The sequence below is a fragment of the Ovis aries genome, chromosome 4, assembly GCF_016772045.2.
Source record: "Ovis aries strain OAR_USU_Benz2616 breed Rambouillet chromosome 4, ARS-UI_Ramb_v3.0, whole genome shotgun sequence".
NCBI classification, from domain to species: domain Eukaryota; kingdom Metazoa; phylum Chordata; class Mammalia; order Artiodactyla; family Bovidae; genus Ovis; species Ovis aries.
Genome location: NC_056057.1, coordinates 6,558,615 through 6,576,342, shown reverse-complemented (window position 1 = coordinate 6,576,342; position 17,728 = coordinate 6,558,615). Strand labels below are relative to the sequence as shown.

The following is a 17,728-nucleotide window of genomic DNA, read 5'->3' as shown; positions in this document are numbered from 1 at the left end:
AGGAGATCAGCCCTGGGATTTCTTTGGAAGGAATGATGCTAAGGCTGAAATTCCAGTACTTTGGCCACCTCATGCGAAGAGTTGGAGTCTTTTCATTGGAAAAGACTCTGATGCTGGGAGGGATTGGGGGCAGGAGGAGAAGGGGAAGACAGAGGATGAGATGGCTGGATGGCATCACTGACTCAACGGACCTGAGTCTGGGTGAACTCTGGGAGTTGGTGATGGACGGGGAGGCCTGGCGTGCTGCGATTCATGGGGTCGCAAAGAGTCGGACATGACTGAGCAACTGAACTGAACTGAACACTGACAAAAGAGGGCACAATTGAACTTTAAATTTTATAAACCACATGAAATTCACAGATTGAATTAAACTGTAATAAAACAGAAAACAAGAATTAGAATACTTCAGTGAAGACAATTACTTCCCAAATCAACTATAAACCCGAAGAGCATTGTAATACACTCTGAAGTTTGTTATATATTTTCAAATAACCATTTGGGGTTGTGAAAAAGTGCAGAAATTTCATACAGAAATTCAAAGAATAATTGAAAATAAAATTTTAGGTGAAATAAAGATTCATTCAGAAATTATGGCTTCAGTACATGAAACCCAAGAAAAAGGCAATTAAGGTAAAAATTTAATGAAAATCATCCAAGAGAATAAAAAGACAATAAAGAATTAGTTGAAAATAGCTAAGGGAAAATGGTTGAAAAGGAAGATCTGCAAAGAAGAAACATTTCAGTTCAGTCACTCAGTCGTGTCCGACTCTTTGCAACCCCAAGGACTACAGTAAGTCAGGCTTCCCTGTCCATCACCAACTCACAGATTTGCTCAAACTCATGCCCATCAAGTCAGTGATGCCATCGAACCATCTCATCCTCTGTTGTCCCCTTCTCCTGCCTTCGATCTTTCCCAGGATTAGGGTCTTTTTCAGTGAGACAGTTATTCGCATCAGGTGGCCAATGTGTTGGAGCTTCAGCTTCAGCATGAGACCTTCCAATGAATATTCAGGACTGACTGGTTTGATCTCCTTGCAATCCAAGGAACTCTCAAGAGTCTTTTCCAACACCACAGTTCAAAAGCATCAATTCTTCAGCACTCAGCTTTCTTTATAATCCAACTCTCACATCCATACATGATTACTAGAAAAACCATAGCTTTGACTAGATGGAGCTTTGTCACCAGAGTAATGTCTCTGCTTTTTAATATGCTGTCTAGCTTTTCTTCCAAGGAGCAAGAGTCTTTTACATTCATGGCTGCAGTCACCATCCATAGTGATTTTGGAACCCAAGGAAATAAAGCCTGTCACTATTTCCATTGTTTCCCCATCTATTTGCCATGAAGTGATGGGCCTGAATGCCATGATCTTAGTTTTTTGATTGTTGAGTTTTTTCACTCTCACTTTCATCAAGAGGCTCTTTAGTTCCTCTTTGCTTTCTGCTTTTTGCTTTCTGTGGTATCATCTGCATATCTGAGGTTATTGGTATGACAGCTTGTACTTCTCCAGCCTGGCATTTCATATAATGTACTCTGCGTATAAGTTAAATAAGCAGGGTGACAATATACAGCCTTGACGTACTCCTTTCCCAATTTGGAACCAGTCTGTTGTTCCATGTCTGGTTCTAACTGTTGCTTCTTGACCTGCATACAGATTTCTCAGGAGGCAGATTATGTGGTCTGGTATTCCCATCTCTTGAAGAATTTCCCACAGTTTGTTGTGATCCACACAGTCAAAGGCTTTGGTGTAAATCAGAAGTAGATGTTTTTCTGGAACTCTCTTTCTGAAACTTTCTGTGATCCAATGGATGTTAGCAATTTGATCTCTGACTCCTTTGCCTTATCTAAACCCAACTGGAACATCTGGAAGTTCTCGGTTCACATACTATTGAAGCCTCACTTGGAGTTTGAGCATTACTTTTCTAGTGTGTGAAATGAGTGCAATTGTGTGGTAGCTTGAGCATTCTTTGGCATTGCCTTTCTTTGGGATTAGAATGAAAACAGACCATATTCAGTCCTGTGGCCACTGCTGAGTTCCCCAAATTTGCAGGCATATTGAGTGCAGCACTTTCACAGCATCATCTTTTAGGTTTTGAAATAGCTCAACTGGAATTCCATCACCTCCACTACCTTTGTTCTTAGTGATACTTCCTAAGGCCCACTTGACTTCGCATTCCAGGATGTCTGGCTCTAGGTGAGTGATCACACCATCATAGCTATCTGGGTCATTAAGATTTTTTTGTATAGTTTTCTTTGTATTCTTGCCACCTCTTGATATCTTCTGCTCCTGTTAGGTCTACACTGTTTCTGTACTTTATTGAGCCCATCTTTGCATGAAACGCTCCCTTGGTATCTCTGATTTTCTTGAAGAGATCTCTAGTCCTTCCCATTCTATTGTCTTCCTCCATTTCTTTGCACTGATCACTGAAGAAGGCTTTCTTATCTCTCCTTGCTATTCTTTGGAATTCTGCGTTCAGATGGGTATATCTTTCCTTTTCTCCTTTGCCTTTAGCTTCTCTTCCTTTCTCAGCTATTTGTAATGCCTCCTCTGACAACCATTTTTCCTTTTTGCATTTCTTTTTCTTGGGGCTGGTCTTAATCACTGTCTCCTCTACAGTGTCATGAACTTCTGTCCATAGTTCTTTAGGTACTCTGTCTATAAAATCTAATGCCTTAAATCTATTTCTCACTTCCACTGTATGATCATAAGGAATTTGATTTAGGTCATACCTGAATGGTCTGGTGGTTTTCCCTACTTTCTTCAATTTGAGTCTGAATTTTGTAATAAAGAGTTCATGATCTGTGTGCAGTCAGCTCCTGGTCTTGTTTTTACTGACTGTATAGAGCTTCTCCATCTTTGGCTGTAAAGAATGTAATCAATCTGATTTCAGTATTGACCATTTGGTGATGTCCATGTGTGGAGTCATCTCTTGTGTTGTAGGAAGAGGGTTTTGCTATGACCAGTCCATTTTCTTGGCAAAGCTCTGTTAGCCTTTTCCCTGCTTCATTTTATACTCCAAGGCCAGACTTGCCTGTTACTCCAGGTATTTCTTGACTTCCTACTTTTGCATTCCAGACTCCTATGATGAAAAGGACATCTTTTTTTGGTGTTAGTTCTAGAAGATCTTTAGGTCACCATAGAACTGTTCAATTTCCACTTCTTCGACTTCAGTGGTTTGGGCATAGACTTGGATTACTGTAATATTGAATGGCTTGCTTTGGAAATGAACAGAAATCATTCTGTCATTTTTGAGATTGCAGCCAAGTACTGCATTTCATACTTTTTTGTTGACTGTGAGGGCTACTCCATTTCTTCTGAGGGATTCAGTGGAGTAGAAGGTCATACACTCATCTTCTCCTACGAGATCTCCAAAATTGCAGCTCTCTGCTGAACAGCCATTGACGGGGGAATGTTGGATCCCACCAAAAAAAGATACCGCACATCCAATAGCAAAGGAGAAGCCTCAGCAAGACAGTAGGAGGGGTGAAATCATGTTTAAAATCAAACCCCATTCCCTGCAGAGATGCTTGGAGGGCTCAAACAAAACCTGTGAGCACTAGGACCCAGAGACCCCACAGAGCCTGAGCCAGACCTGCCTTTGAGTGTTTGAGTGTCTCCTGCAGAGGCACCGGTCAACAGTGGCCTGCTGTTGGAGACAGGGGCTCTGGCTGCTGCAGACCTGGCACACACAGCATGTGGCAGAAGCCCTATTGGAGGAGGTCGCCAATAGCCCCACCATAGAACCGCTGAGCAGACTACCACAAACTGCAGAACAATTGTACTGATGAAATTTTCAACCTGCTAAGAAAGTTCTAGGACCCACAACAGATTTCCCAACCTGGGAATTTGGCAAAGGGACTGAAAATCCCCAGGGAATTTGACTTTGGAGGCCAGTGGGATTTGATTACAGAACTTCCACAGGACCGGGGAAACAGACTCTTGGTGGGCACAAAGAAAACCTTGTGCGCACCAGGAGCCAGGAGAAAGCAGTGTCCCCACAAGAGAGTGAGCAAGAGTTGCCTGTGAGTGTGCAGGAGTCTCTGGCAGAGGCAAGGGTGGCCTGCTGCAGGGTCACGGGCATTGAACTCAGCAGTGTGGGCATGAGTCCTTTTGAAGGAAGTCAGGATTATCATTACTCCTGCCATGATTTGGCTTCAGGCCAAACAACAGGGAGGGAATGTAGCCCCACCTATCAACAGAAAATTGGATTAAAGTTTTACTGAGCATGGCCCTGTCCATCAGAACAAGACCCAGGTTCCCCCTCAGTCAGTCTCTCCCATCAGGAAACTTTCGCAAGCCTCTCATTCTCCATCAGAGGGCAGACAGAATGAACAAAGAAACTATATATATATATATAATTAGAGTCCCTGAAGAAGAGCTAAATAATAGATTGGGTATAATATGTCAAACCAGTGTTTCTCAACCTTGGCATAATTGACATTTGGTGGTGGTACTTGTGGTATTTAGTGGCTAAGTCGTGTCTGACTCATTTTTGGCCCATGGACTGTGTAGCCCACCAGGCTCCTCTGTCCAAGGAATTTCCCAGGCAAGAATACTGGAGTGGGTTGCCATTTCCTTCTCCAGGGGATATTCCTGACCCAGGGATCGAACACACATCTCCTGAATCAGCTGGCAGATTCTTTACTGCTGAGCTACCAGGGAAGCCCCACACTGACATTTAGAGCTGGATAATTCTTTGTTGTGCAGGATGTTGTGTGCATTGTAGGATCATTAACAGCTTTCCTAGTTTCTCCCTGCTAAACGCCAGTAAAACTCTCTTTGCTGAATGAATATACCTTCTCAGAAAGCTAGAAAATAGGCAGCAAAGTGGACACAAAATGGACAAGACAGTGGCAGTTTCCAAACCACAGCCCAAGGAGGGGAAATCATACAAAGTTTTGCATCCTTATGCAGTTGAGGCAATTGGAGTTGCAGGTGACCAAGTCAAGCCAAATATGCGGAGTAGGATATCAGGGTGGGGGGAGCTACATAGAAGGGGCTCTGGAGACCTGGGGTGGGGCAAAGCATGCACAGGTCTCTGAGTGCAGATCTGCGTGTCCTTAAGAGGGAGTTACCAAAGCTGGGCAAGGACTTACTGTGAAGAGCTCCATGACCATTCTCTGGCGCTGACAGTCAGAGGATGGTGCATGTCCCCACAGAGAAGGAAGACACAGGGTACACGGGATATCAGTAGACGCTTCAGGAGGATATCACCTCTAGTCAGGTCAAGTCAGTCCTCTGAAGGTTCCTCCAGACTTTAACGAACGAAGTTTAGAAGGAATGCTCAAAAGCACCCAACTGGTTTCAACTATTGAACTTTGCACCGAAATAGAGTCTAATACTAAGTATAAAACTACTTCTAGCAACCAACAAACTAAAGTGCAAAACAGATGCACAATAAAAAATCCATTTTTATGCAGAGAAGAAGAAAAATATTACCATAGTAAAAACAAATCAGTAATACCAGACACAGGAGTGACAGACATAAAGAAACAACGGAAATATGTTACAAATTTGTTCCCTACATTCAGGCTGTGGAGGAGACCACAACCATGACAACGTGGAAAATTGGCCACACAAACAAGACTCAAAAGGATTTATAGAGAAAAATACAGCGTCTAAAATTAAAGATAAACAGTTCCAAAAGCAGATTAGACCCTGCAAAATAAAAGAATAATGAAATACATAGGAATAGAAACTGTCCAAAATAAATACAGGGGGAAGATCCGCAGACAACTGTGGGACAATTTCAAGCAGCCTAACGTACATGTAGTTGGAATCCCAAGGGAGAAAATAAGGTAGGAAAAATTATTGGGGGAAATAATGGCCAAAATTATTCCTAACAGATGGAAGTTATAAATCTGCAGACCCAAGAAATTCAGCAGATGCCAAGCTGAGTATAGATAAACCCATACACATCGATCACATTGCTGAAAAACAGTGATAAAAGAGAAGATCCTAAAACAGGTAGAGGCAAAAATGAATATACAAAGACGCACATGTAAAAATGACAGCAGGCTTCTTGTTAGAATCCGTACAAGTCAGGAGAAAATGAGCACACAGTACGTTTTTAAAAAGTCAAGTAAGAACACTTTAACCAGCAATTACAAATATTTGGGAACCCTGTGGCAAAACTACAAAGTGTATTGAGAAAAATTAAAAAGTACCCAAATAGAGCAACTTGCCCTCAACTGGATTGGAAGACTCAGTGTTAAATTCTTTTTGGACCTTTCTAAGTTGATTTTTAGTCTTAGTGCAATTCCCATCAACAACTGAGCTGTTTCTTTTTGGAAATCAGTATACAATGGAAACCTAAAATAGCTAAAACTATTCTGAATAAAAAGAACAAGTTGGAGGATCTATTCCACCTGATTTCAAGTCTTGCTATCAAGCTACAACAGTCAGTGAGTGAGTGTGAGTGAAGTTGCACAGTCATGTCTGACTCTTTGTGACCCCATGGACTGTAGCTGCCAGGCTCCTCTGTCCATGGGATTTTCCAGGCAAGAGTCCTGGAGTGGGTTGCCATTTGCCAATAGGCAAATGACAGACATACAGATTAAAGGAACCTAAGAGTCCAGAAATACAGCTACCAAATGTGCCAAGCATTTTAGTGAAGAAAGTCTTTTAATGTATTACAGAAACAGCTGGATATATCATTAACCTGTACAAAAAAAAAATCTTAGAAGGATAATATAGTAAGCCTTAATATAAAATTAAGATTATAAAATTTTTGAAATATTTAGATTTTCAAAGTGCATTATTAAGAAAATGAATCAGCAAGCCATATAATGAGAAAATATTCACAATCATATAAATAAGAAAGGATTTGTATCTAAGATGTATAGAGATCACTTAAAATCAATCAGGAACAAGATGAACACCCCAAATGAAAAATTATCAAAAGATCTGAACAGACACCTCACAAAAAAATACAAGAATGGCTAATGGACACATTAAAAAGTGCTCAATGTGCTGAGTCATTAGTGAAATACAACTTAAACACAGTATATCTCCACAATAGCTAAAATTTAAAAGACTGAAAATGCCAACTGTTGACAAGGATCCAGAACACTGGAACCCTTACACCCTGCTGGTGGGAATGTGAAATGTTACAAATACTGCAGAAACTTTAACACTTTGTTCAGAAGTTAGACACACACCTATCAAGTGTCCAGACATGCTACTCTTAGGTATTTACACAAGACAAATTTGAATATATGTCCACACAATGACTTGAGCATAAATACTCAGAGCAGCTTTATTCCTTATTGACAAAAAGTGGAAACAAATTGTTGATGTGCATGTGAGAGTATGAACACATTGAAGTGTAGCCATACAATAGAATAACACTCAGCAAGTAAGATCTATCATTCCAATACATGTGACCACAGGAATGAAACTGAAAATATTATACTGAATGAAAATAGCCCGAAACAAAATATTATCTATTAGCTGATTCTGTTTAACTGAAGCTCTAAAAATGCAGAGCAGCATACAGTGACAAAAAGCAGATTACTTGTTGACCTGGACTGGGAACATAGGGATATAGGGATACAAAGAAGCATGAGAAATGCTTTTTCAAAATATAAATGCTCTGAATCTTGTCTGTTGTGGTAGTTTCATGAAAAAAAAATATATATATATATAGCTGTAATATCAAATCATATGCATTAATCAGATTTAGTTCATTAAAGATCTCAATATAGTTTATCTTTTAATGAAGGATATGGTAAGCAACCTTATGTCAGCAAATTCCTTGAAAACACAGCTTATCAAAACTGACATAATAAAGTCTGAGTGACAGGGGAACCAGAGATCAAATTGCCAACATCCATTGGATCATAGAAAAAGCAAAAGGGTTCCAGAAAAACATCTAAATTCTGCTTTATTGACTATGCCAAAGACATTCACTGTGTGGATCACAAAAAACCTGTGGAAAATTCTTAAAGATATGGGAATACCAGACCACCTTACCTGCCTCCTGAGAAATCTGTACGTAGGTCAGGAAGCAACAGATAGAACTGGACATGGAACAATGGACTGGTTGCTAATTGGAGAAAGAGTATGTCAAGGCTGTATACTGTCACACTGCTGCTCATTTAATTAATATGCAGAGTACATTATGCATAATACCGGGCTGGATGAAGCACAAGCTGGAATCAAGATTGCTGGGAGAAATATCAATAACCTCAGATATGCAGATAACACCACCCTTATGGCAGAAAGTGAAGAGGAACTGAAGAGCCTCTTGATGAAAGTGAAAGAGGAGAGTGAAAAAGCTGGCTTAAAACTCAGCATTCAAAAACCTAAGATCATGGTATCCAGTCCCATCACTTCATGACAAATAGATGGGGAAACAGTGATCGACTGTATTTTCTTGGGCTCCAAAATCACTGCAGATGGTGACTGCAGGCTTGAAATTAAAAGACGCTTGGTCCTTTGAAGAAAAGCTATGACCAACCTAGACAGCATATTAAAAAGCAGAGACATTACTTTGCCAACAAAGGTCCGTCTAGTCAAGCCTATGGCTTTTCCGATAGTCTTGTATGAATGTAAGAGTTGAACCATGAAGAAAGCTGAATACAGAAGAATTGATGCTTTTGAACTGTGGTGTTGAAGAAGACTCTTGAGAGTCCCTTGGACTGCAAGGAGATCAAACCAGTCAATGCTGAAGGAAAGCAGTCCTGAATATTCATTGGAAGGTCTGATGTTGAAGCTGAAGCTTCAATATTTTGGCACCTGATGTGAAGAACTGACTCACTGGAAAAACACAGGATGCTAGGAAAGATTGAAGGTGGGAGGAGAACGGGACGACAGAGGATGAGATGTTTGGATGGCATCACTGACTCAATGGACATGAGTTTGAGCAAGCTCTGGGAGTTGACGATGGACCGAGAAGCCTGACATGCCTCAGTCCATGGGGTCGGAAAGAGTCAGACACAACTGAGTGACTGAACTGAGCTGAACTGAGTAGCCCTATATCTATTAAAATAGTTTAATTGATTATTAAAACACTTTCCACAGAAAAAACTCCAGGGTTAGATAGTTTTACTGATGAATAAAAGGATGTTTAAGGAAGAAAGACTATCATCTGACCCAAATAATATATCTGAGAACAAAAGAAGCCTGTCATCAACATGTGAAAAAGATCTACAACAAAAATTAGTCTGATATGCCTATGAACAGGCATATGAAAAATATTCTTAGCAAAATTTTACTAAATTGAATTTGCATGTTAGGTTGCTCCAGTCATGTCCTCCTCTTTGTAACCCTATGACTGTAGCCCGCCAGGCTCCTCTGCCCCTGGGATTCTCCAGGCAAGAATACTAGAGTGGGTTGCCATGCCCTCCTCCAGGGGATCTTTCCAACCCAGGGACTGAACGTGCATCCCCTCAGTCTCCTGCATTGGCAAGCGGGTCCCTTACCACTCGCACCATCTGGGAAGACCAATTGGTGATATATAAAAAGGATAGGACATTAGGACTAAGTGGGGATTATTCCAGGATTGCAAATTTGGTTCAGAATTCCAAGTCAGTAACTATAGTTTACTATATGTGTTCTCAAACTACCACATACTAAAGTCACTTCAGTTGTGTCTGACTCTTTGTGACCCTATGGATCACAGCCCATCAGGCTCCTCTGTACATGAGATTTTCCAGGCCAGAATACACAGTGTGTTACCATATTCTCCTTCATGTGATATTCCCCACCCAGGGATCTAACCCACATCTTGCATCTTCTGCACTGGTAGGTGGGTTCTTTACCACTACCACCATCTGGGAAGCCCCTAACTACCACGGAGTTAAAAATAAATAAGATGTCTGGGAAAGCATCAAATATTTTAAAATGAAACACCACGACTCTAAATAATTCATGGGTCAAAGAAGAAATCACAGGAGAAATTAGAAAATGTTTTAACCTAAACCATAAACTTGAAAATAAAACTGATAATTTTATATAAAGGTGTTAAAAGTGTTCTAGGAAGAAAAAAATTAGTCTTTTGTGTGTATATTAGAAAATAAGAAAGGTCTAGAATTAATTATATAAATTACAATCTTAAACTAAAAAAATGATTAAGCCAAAAATCAGAGATTAAAAAGATGAGTAGAATAATACATATTTGTAAATTTTAATGTAATCAGTAGGAATGTGTGTGTGTGTGTGTGTGGGTGTGGGTGTGTGTGTGTAAACAGAATGTAAATTTTCAAGATAATCGAGGGTGGTAGGAAAGTATTAAATCTGGTTGATCCAAGAGGTGCTTTGAAAGAAGAAAAATGCAGAAAGGCGAGAAAAGAAAGAATGATGAATAGAAAACGTTAGCAGTTCTCATTTATATCTTATCTTTTTAACATTGTTCACCCCTTCTAGGATAATGGAGAACCAGTTTTACAATCAAACAAGAAATATAGTGCAAAAGACTCATTTTACAAGTCCTCTACACAAAAGTAAGCATTTTTCCCAATAGAATTTGATTTTTAAATATATTTCTATTTATTCTTTCTTTAATAACACATCTCCTTCCTGTGCACAATATCCAAGGTCCTGCGAGGACTTCAAAGAACTTCAAACACAATTCTTTACTTACTTACATTGATTGCTAAAATAAACAGTTGAATGGAGAAAAACCTACATTTAATAGAAAAATAAAACCAGAACAGAAAGGAAATGGTCAGAGAGAGAGAGGATGAGATAAGGGTACAGCATCATAGAAAAGGAGAGCAGATGAGTTTGAAGGAGTGAATCACACAAAGTATCTGTTATGTGTCTACACCCCAGACTGTGAGATTCTCCAGTGAGTACTCACTCTAAAGGGAGATGGACGCTAAACCACAAGCCTAATAGGTGGACAGATTATATCTTAGAAGATAATAAGTCAATGGAAAAATGAGAGAAAAAGTAAAACATGATAAGATCAGGAGTGCCCATGTGGGGTAATAGGCTTCTGGAATAACTAAGAGGTTAGGGCAACAGACACTAAGCCACAAGCCTAATAGGCAGACAGGTCATATCTTAGAAGGTAATAAGTCAATGAAAAAATGAGGAAAAAAGTAAAACATGAAAAGGTCAGAAGCGCCCCATGTGGGGTAATAGGCTTCTGGAACAACTGAGAGGTCTGGGTGGGCCTCTTTGCACAGTGAGATTTGAGCAGAAACTTGGAGGAGATGAGGGGATATGCAGATGTCTGGAGGGACTGTTTTCCAGTCAAAGGGATTACAGAGTAACAGCCCCATGTCGGACATGTGACTAAGGTGTCTATCAAGGAAGAACAAAAGCCAGGGTCTGCAGCAGAGTAAGGGAGCGGTAGTGGAAGAAGTCAGGAAGTGCCAGGACCCAGATCTCATGAGGCACGTTAAGAAACTGTAAATAGTAGGGCATTGGCAGTGAAGTGGCCAGATCGGGTGTGTATATCAACAGGCAGGGTGGCTGTTGGATTCAGACTGGATTGAGTGAGAGAAGAAGCTGGCGAACCAGTCATAAGGCTGCCACTGTCATCTAGGTCAGAGGTAATAGCAGGTAAGAGGAGGTCAGTAGGAAGTTTTAACAGTTGTTGGCCTCTGGATACATTTTGAAAGCAAAGCCAACACAATTTCCAGGCTGGAGAGTATGAGTCTGAAAGAAAGGCATGGAGAATGATTCCATGGTTTTAGGCTCTGCAGCCGCAGGGACTGAAGCCATTGCTTATCACAGTGAAGGCAGGTAGAGAAGGTTTGGAGTGAAAGAAGAGAGGTCAGTTTTAGACGTGCTGAATATCAGAGTTGCTCACTAGGCATCCTAGTGGATATATCAAATGGGCAGTGGGTCTGTGTGTCTGCAGTCTGCGGGGAGAGGGCTGGGCTGGAGGAATACATCTGGTTGTCATGATTTATAGGCAGGGAGTCAAGCCACAGCATTGAATGAGCAAAAGAAGAGCAGAGCTTGAGTCTTGGCATATGTACATCAAGGAAAAGGAGAGAAGGAAGCCCACAAAAGAGACTAAGAGGAGGCAACAGGTAGAGGAGGAAGAAGATGCAGAGATGGCTTTAGGGAGGAGAGGGATGAACTGCTTCACATCACGTGAATATAACTGACCCTTCAGAAGCCAGTAATCGAGATGGGAGTCCTAACTTTGACCATCAGTGGCTAAGTGACATCAAGCAAACAAACTCAGTTCTCTAAGCCATAGTTTATTTATGTGTTAATGTTCTTGTCCTGCTGCAGAGACCAAATGAAAAAAAAAAGTGTGTAACAGATTACCACAATGTAGCAGCTTTAAATCATGCCCATCTATCATCTCGCATTTCCATAAGACAAAAGTGCTGGCATGTCCACACTGTGTTCAGTGCTCAGGGTTTCTCAGGCTGAAATCAAGACATCAGTGACAGTTGGGTCCTCATCTCCCAGGATCATTGGGATTGTTGGCAGAATTCAGCTCAGTACAGCTGCACGACTCACCGGTTTTGTTTAAGGATAACTAAAGAGTGTCTGCTGTTGTTTTCTTGCCTCTTTGGGGGCTCACCTGTTTAGGTTAGAACCACTTAGGATAAGCCACCGTTTGAGTCACTCAAATTCAACTGATTAGAGACCTTAATTACATGTGTGCAATCCCTTTTGTCGTATAAATTTGCCATAGAAACTGTCATAGGAATAGTACCTCTCGCATTCATTTGCTCTGCTCACACTAGAAGGGAAGTGGTTGTGTACAGTGTTTACACGAGGGGCAGGAGTCTTGAGGACATCTTCCTACTACAGAATGTGATAGTTAGGAATCATGCTAGTTGGATATGTATTTTTCACAAAATGTCATTATTTAATAATTTTATAGAGCTTACGAAATGGTTCCTTGGGACAAGATGCTACCACCAAAACTTGATCCAGAAGAAACAACAGTGGAAAAAGCCGCTGACCCTGTTTCACATTGTTTTACACTGAAAAGATATGAAGGATTGCCGGCGATAACACAGGTCAGTGATTAGGGATTTTAATTATGTGTGCACAGTCCCTTTGACTTTATAGTTACCTTTTTTTGAGATAACGCATTTATTACTGAACCAAACTTTAAACCACAATAATATTTATTTTATTGTTATGAAAAGAGCAAAGCAAATATATACATTTATGGAATTGAAACTTCCATAATCATAAGTCATCAATAACCTCAAATGCATTCATACCTATATTGAAACTTTTAAATTTTCATTTCAAGACCACCATTTTCTCAAAAGTTATTTTCAAATACTGTGTTTACTTTAAAAACTGCAAAAGAAGGAGTAAGTAATGTAGACAGAGATATGATTTTGATTCCTCCAGAGAGCCTATGCTGAGAACAGTCCTTAAATCCAGAACTTAGCTCTGCACTTTTTGAGGCAGAATGGGAAAATCCATGAATCATAGAGCTTTTGTGACAGACATACCCAATTATCGGTAGAGATGTTTATTGTTGTCATTTCTGACATCAAGAACTCATCATGGGGGAAAAAACAAAAAACTCATCACAGGGATTATTATATCCACATAAAAGCGAGGGTGCTTTCCTTAAAGGATGAATCACTCCCTGTTACCACACTGATTAAAACCCATCACTTTCTAGAAGGTAAAACTCATCCTCCTTGCATGGCGCATACCCAGGTCTCTGTTATTTGCCCATGACCTCTGTCTTATCCTCAGCTCTTTCCACCTCTTCCTCTATCTTCTACTCCACCACCAACATGTCACCCTCCACATTGCACATCACACTCTGTGCTGAGCTTCTCTCAAATCTCTGAATCCACCTGCTGCTTCCTCCAGCCTTGTCTTTTGCAGATAGTGGTCCGCTGCCTTCACCACTGTTTTCTCTGGGCTATATCTCGAGAACCATTCAAGTCTTACTTTAGGCCTCACAGTTGCATGGGATGCCCCTGCTCTGTGCTTGCAAAGCACCTTCTGGTTCCCTCGATTCCCTCATCTTTTGGGGGAAATCTGAGCCCTGGGACCACCTTTCAGAATGAAGTGTTTAATACATAAAATAAACGGAACTATAAAAGAGATTAGCTATATATTGAAATACAGTTCTAAACATGGACTCCTAAGACGTTCATGAGCTACAGGTTAAGAAGTCTAGATTAGCTTGAAACACTTCAGCTTTTACAGTGGAAAAAAAATGATAATGAGAAAATAAAGCATTAGTATAAAATCTCAGCATGTGATTTGCACACAGAAATTAAAACCAATTAAAGGACCAAAAATATGTCTGGATTCCTAACTATTAATATCTTCAAGGCTCTCTCAACTCCTTTAAAATATTTTATACCTTGTGATAACTGGTCTTTTATTACATATTCTTTGGTGTTGAACTATACTTGTATCTAAAGTCCTTCATGGCAGGATGAGATTCAGAGCTCAGGCTCAGGGTGGGAGAGACTATCCTTAGGCTGAGGAGCCAAGAAAGCACTGTCTTGAGATGAGAACTCAAGTCAGACCTTTCACAAGGGCTTCAGTCCGGAGGAGGTGGCTAACAAGGCAGAGTCCAGCTCCGGAAAATAGAGTTGACACTGAGGGCCTGAGGGCAAAGCAGAGAGCAGGAGTGGTTCCAGAGCAGCCCTCTGAGTAGGTAACGATGGTCCAGGAGTGCCTCCACTAGGTGCCCTGCGCCTGTGCCTGTGATAGGAGGGACTGAGCTTGTGTACTAGAAATGACGGTACTTGAAACTTATATACCAGAAATCACAGTAATTGAAATTTAAATACTAGAAATTACAGTCACTTTGTTAAATACTTGTCATTCATTTTGATGATTTTAGATGGTTGGTGGACTCTGGGACAGATTTCAAACAAGATCTTTCTTGGCCCCAGTCAAGCCAGTTAATTTGTAAGTTTTATCTCCTAATGTTCTCATCACTGTCACATATTTATCTTTAATCACCAGACGCTCTAACCCATGGGTGAGGAGCACATCCTCTGGAGAGTATCCCAGAGGCCCTCATACTTTGTCCTTGTGGCTGGAGAGAGAACCCAAACCCCAGTGCAGTCACGCTTGTTCCCAGCTTTCTCTGGTTTTCCCTTAATCTTCTTAAAGTGTAAACTATCAAATATACAACAACCATTTAAAAATAAGGAGTGTTTTTATATCATTTGATATGAAGATGTATAGTGTTGTAAAATACATGGGCTTCAAGGGATTATAAATTATTTTCTATCAACTTTTGTATCTTATAGTTATTTTGTGTTCTATTAACACTAAAAGCAAGAACTTTATTACTAATCATTCCACAAATATAATTTTATGCATATAGTCTAAAAAAACTTGGTATTTCTGCCTTTGAATATGTCACCGTTTTTTTCTTCTAATTTTATCTCACAATCCAGCCATCACCTGTTTTTATTTTTAAATTTTAATTTTGAATATTTCCTATATAAAAATGTAAAATAGAAATACGATATAACCTGTGTATCTACTTCCCAGCTTTAGAAACAAACCATTACTAATACCCAGAAGCCCCTATGTACTTCTCTCCAAGAAGATGTGCCTTCCTCAGGGATCACATTATTCTGGATTTGATGTTCCATATATTCCTGCACCCTTAAAACTTATATGTTATTCTTAACTAAGATATGAAATTGTGTTCCATATGTGGAGACTCAATATAAGTGATACCAGATGTCCAGTCATACAGCTTACCGTTTTTGTTCCTCATTGTGTTTGTGAGAGTCACACATGCTGGCTTCTCTAGGTAATCACTTTCTCTGACACACAGTCTTCCAGTGAATGGATATACTGCCATTTAGTCATCCATTTTCGTAATTTAATTTTTTGTCTGATTTCTCTTGCAGTTAGAAGCAATGTCCCTGTATCTTTATAAAGTATAAAGATATTTCTGGGCTTTATATATGCATCCTTACATCTATAATTGCTGCATCTAGAGATGTAAACTCCTTTATGTTCTTAACATTGCAACATTATTCTCCAAATGAGTTTTGCCAATGGACCAACCATCAACAATGCTTGAGTTCCCACTGCTGCATTCTGTGGCCTGCATTTGGAATTTCCAAATTTTAAACATCTAACTTTAAAAGTATAAAATTGTGCTTCATTATAATTTTAATATTTCACAGTTAACTAATATTTTTTTGTAAGTTGTGACTTACTTGCATGCTCATGTGTATAAGTTACCTTTTTGTGTATTTTGCATCTGGGTTATTTGTCTTTTACTTTTTGATTATAGGAAGTTTTATGGCTGTTCTTGGGATAAAAATCCTTTATTGGTAATATGCATCAAGATATCTCCTTCTAGTCTGTGACTTTTCTATTTGGTGGTGCCCTTTGCTGAACTGAAGTTTTGAATTTTAATATGACTGAAATCATCGATATTTCCCTCAGTATAGTTATTTTCTGTGGAATTCTTAATAGATCTTTCCCTGTCCAGAAGTAATAAGGATATTATCCTTCTTTATTTTTTTCCTAACACAATTAAAAGTTTGCTGTTCAGATTTATTTCTTTAAACTTTTTGAAATTGATTCTTACTTATGGTCTGAGCAAGGAACCTATTTCTCAGCAGGACTAGGCAGGTGTCCTGGCCCAGTTTAGTGAGTAGACTGCTGAGTAGTGGCCTGTTGGTTGCAGCCCATTAGTAGAGAGTCACAACCATAATTTTTGTGAAAATTAAGTAGAATAGGAAATATAAGAATGAATCACATGGAACCTTAAAGAGATATTTTTATTTTGCAACAAATACTGTGGCCAGTTATGAAGAATAGTGTGACAGACAGATAATGTATAAGAAAAATGCATGTGCCCACAGTGAGATTATCCCATCTTTTGTTCCCTGGAATTTCATCATCTCAGTGGAAGTGTGTTAACCTTGTACATTTAATTTTATATTTACCTAATCCACAATTCATTGTAAAGCAAAGTATGGGAGATTTTAGCCTTAGCAAAATCAGTAAATTATTGAAAATTTTAAGTTATGGAAAAATAATATCAAAGTGACAGTTTTCAAATATTTTAACAATTTTACTTATCACTTCAATAGAACCAACATAAATTGCCCTTTATAGAAGGATTTTTTATTATTAGAAGAAAAAAGACTAATGATGTGGAAACATGCAAAATCATAATCAAGTTTAAATGCTGAATCTGAAGTTGCAAATAATGACAATGTTGAGAAAAATAATTGAGTCTCATCAGCAAACACATTTTATTGAGCCATATTCTAAAAATAATCTGTTAAGTTCTAATAAAAATCATTTAAAAGATGGTTTTAACATGTGTAAAGCACCCCAATAAAAATAATAGATTCTCATGTATAAATTGAATGGTAATAATGTAAATAAAAGATAGAAACATTCAAAATTTAAGATCATTTAAACATAGCAAGCTGAAATAGTTGATAATCTCACTCAAACATCTTTTAAGAGAATAGAGATATAAATTACAAGTACTAACTCTTAATGTTATGTGAAAGCTAATGAAAAAACCTCTTTTGCAGGAATTCGCTAGAGTTTCAGTTGTTGGGACTAGGTGCTTTCACTGCCATGGGCCCAGGTTCGATCCCTGATAGTGGAACTAAAATCTCACAAGCCAGGTGGCATGGCCAAAAAAGGAAAAGAAAACAAGTTTATAAACATTTTTTTCTATTTACATGTCATGTAGTGAAATAGCAAATAGCTCACCCAGTTTCTATGGATCCATTGCATTTATTGTTTTAATGATGAATCATTTAATGAACTAAAAGCCATATATCTTACCAGTTCTGTCATGTCTCAGAACTCCTGAG

The 17,728-nt window shown here is 39.2% G+C and overlaps 1 protein-coding gene across 1 annotated transcript in view; it reads left to right on the top strand.

Annotated features, from left to right (window-relative positions):
* The window catches only part of SPMIP7 (sperm microtubule inner protein 7), a 64,211-nt gene that overhangs the window by 12,229 nt on the left and 34,254 nt on the right, over positions 1-17,728 (top strand). Inside the window, exons 3-5 of the mRNA XM_004008193.5 lie at positions 10,368-10,444; positions 12,802-12,940; positions 14,755-14,822. Coding sequence (XP_004008242.2) covers positions 10,368-10,444; positions 12,802-12,940; positions 14,755-14,822 — 284 coding nt within the window. The remainder of the gene's footprint in view (positions 1-10,367; positions 10,445-12,801; positions 12,941-14,754; positions 14,823-17,728) is intronic.